At 44.1% G+C, this 2,991-nt stretch overlaps 1 protein-coding gene across 1 annotated transcript in view; it reads right to left on the minus strand.

Moving 5' to 3' along the window:
• The window catches only part of LOC112156694 (insulin-like growth factor-binding protein 5), a 9,859-nt gene extending 8,181 nt beyond the window's left edge, over positions 1 to 1,678 (minus strand). Inside the window, exon 1 of the mRNA XM_024288979.2 lies at positions 444 to 1,678. Coding sequence (XP_024144747.1) covers positions 444 to 786 — 343 coding nt within the window. The 5' untranslated portion in view covers positions 787 to 1,678. The remainder of the gene's footprint in view (positions 1 to 443) is intronic.
• Positions 1,679 to 2,991: the final 1,313 nt, after the last annotated feature.

Genomic DNA, 2,991 nt, shown 5'->3' on the forward strand with positions numbered 1-2,991 from the left:
GAGGGGGGGGTGAAGGCACAGGTGGTGGACGTGGAAAAGTTAGAAGAAAAGAATATAATAAAAGAGGGGGGGCTATAGGATGTGACTTTGCACCTCTAAAACTGCCAATCAGAGGAGCCGAGAAGGAGGCTTGCGGAGCAGCACCTGTAATCTTCTCCCTTGTTTCATGTATGGGTGGCCCCCCAGGCTACGGGGCCTCTCACGCGAAAACCCATTGATTTACAGCTTGAAGTTCCTTGACATGCCAGCTTGATCTGCCCCTGATTGTTGACAGAGGTCATGGGGTCAAGACCCCTTAAGGGGGATTTTTTTATTTTTTAGACATAAAAGAAATGATTTTGATATAAAAGTGTCAAAAAAGTAAAAATAAACGCAATTAATGTCTTAATTGATTAACCAATTACCAGGAGTGCTAATATTTTGTCGTCTTCCTTGCAGATTACCTTTTGACTGATGCATCTGCAGCAGCTTGTAGAGCTTCTCGTTCATGCACGTGCCGCGGCCGTGCAGGAGCGCGTGCAGCGGCTTCTCCTCGCCGTTTTTGGGGAGGCACCGGAGCCCCTGCATGCACGGCCGCGTGTACACGCCGCACGCCTGGCCCTCCTCGAGCGCGCACGTCAGGCAGCAGCCGCAGCCGGGCTCCCGCACCAGCTGGCAGCCCTGGGGAGGCGGCGGGCACTTGGAGACGGCTCTGGCGTCGCACTGCTCGCACGGCACGAAGGAGGAGGCGCCGCCGGGGGCGCGCAGGAGCGGGAGCAGCAGGAGGAGGGAGATGCACAGCTGCATGGCACTTTTATCCAAAAAAATGTATGAGATATTTAACTTGTGAAAAGGTTAGAGTCCGAACATCAGGGTGTTCTGCTGCATCCACAGGTGCCTTGCGCGCGCAGTTTCACCGCATCCGGCGCGTCAAATCCGTGCGCTTCCAAAAAGTCTCCAAAAAAAAAATAATCAGAAATGATCCAAACTGTGCGCTCCTTCTCCTTCTTCTTCTCCTCCTTTTTTTATTTATTTTAAATTCCCTTCTCCCCCTTTATCCTCCTTCGGATGCTCTGCTGCTACTGCCGCGCGCTCGCACCCAGAGGTGGGAAAGCAAGAGGCTGCCTGTGCGCAGGTTTCCCGAGAGCGGACTGTTTAATCTGCGGCTTTGCGCACGCCTTTTAAAAAAGAAACTGCCACGGGCGAAGCCTATAACGATGTCAAACAGCGTTCGGAGGGGGGAGGCGCACTTGTCAAGTCGGTGCGCTGAGATGCTGATTTCACAGGGCGGGGGCTGGCGCGCCTCCAGATCCCGAGATGCTCCTGAAGGCGACTCTGCCTCTTCTTCCACAACTAAGATAGTTTTTTTTATTTTATTTTATTTATTTTTTTTAAGCCCATTTACGCACAGGAATGAATCGAAAATGCGTTCAAGTGACTTTTTAACCTCCTAAGCAATCATAAATATTGCAATAAAACTGCATTTTTCACACTATAAGTCACTTTAAAGCCGCTTTAAAAAAAAATGCAATTTATGGATTAATTTTAATAGTGGCTACTAATGTCTAAGCAATTTTGAGAGGTACATGGCACTCTGTCAAAATCTTTGCTTGCATGCTAATATGCTAACGTGGCTAACGGACAGTAGGCCTATCAAACAGAAATGTTAAGTTAGCACACTCAGTAATGTTTATTTTCGCGATACCAATCCTTTTTATGTTGGTTGGGAGAAACAGGTATGGCCTACTGTGAATACGCTAACGCGGCTAACGTGGCTAACGTGTATCAGTGTTGGAATGTGTGTTTGTTAAGTCTGTCTATCGTTTATTTTTGCAGTATCAGTCTGCTTTTTACGTGTTGCTAGCAAGGTTGTGATATCCAGCAGTTATGAACAAGCTAACTGAGCTAACGTGTAGCAGTCTTGAGCTGTGTTTCTTACAAGTTTGGAAGTTAGCATAGTCACATTAACGTTTGTTTTCGTTTGTTTTTTCTGACTGGTACTCTTAAATTAAACTCCCATCCTTCTTAGTAACTCACAGTGAGATACAATCGCATATTCACAACACTCGTATCTAAAAAACTTGTTGGAAACCCGTAAAAACCAGACTGATACAGTTAAAGCAAACGCTTTTGTAAATACGCTAATGTGGCTAACGCATAGCGGTGTCGGACTGTGTGTTTGGGAGTTAGCATAGTCATAGAAACATTTGCTTTAGCAGTATCAGTTATTTGTTAAGGTTGGAAGTTAGCTTAATCACGTTTTTTACTTTTTTCAAACAAGGTTGAGAGCTACAGGTGTTGTGAATACGCTACTGTGGCTAACATGTAGCAGCGTTAGACTGTGTGTTTCTAACAAGGGTTGGTTTCATTGTAGTCACAGTAGCAGTTGCTTTACTGGTATCAGTGTGTTTTTTTACATGTTGAATACAAGTTTTGGAGATACGAGTTTTATGAATATGCTAACGTGTAGCGGTGTCACACTGTGTGTTACTAACAAAGTTGGGAGTTAGCTTAGTCACAGTAATAATTATTTTTAGCGATATCAGTCGTTTTCTTTACATGTTGCAAACAAGGTTGGGAGTTACAAGAATTGTAAATATGCTAACATGTAGCAGTGTCTGTGTTTCTATCAAGATTGGGAGTTAGCGTGGTCACAGTTACGTTTGATTTAATGGTATCTGTCTGTTTTTTTTACGTGTTACAAATGAGGTTGTGAGTTATTGTAAATATGCTAACTTGGGTAACATCTAGTAGTGTTGGATAGTGTGTTTCTAACTAAGTTGGGTGTTAGCATGGTCACAGTAGCTTTTTTTTTTTAAGCTACCAGTTTATTTTTTTTACATGTTGCAAACAAGGTTGGAACACACAGGTACTAGGAGTATGCTAACATGGCTAACGTATAGCAGTTTCAGAACATGCTTTTTATAGGTGTTACTAACAGGGTTGGAAGTTAGCTTGGTCACAGAAACATTGGTTTTAGCACAATAGCGAAGTCAGACGGTGTTTTTAGTA

The sequence above is a fragment of the Oryzias melastigma genome, linkage group LG2 (assembly GCF_002922805.2).
Source record: "Oryzias melastigma strain HK-1 linkage group LG2, ASM292280v2, whole genome shotgun sequence".
NCBI classification, from domain to species: domain Eukaryota; kingdom Metazoa; phylum Chordata; class Actinopteri; order Beloniformes; family Adrianichthyidae; genus Oryzias; species Oryzias melastigma.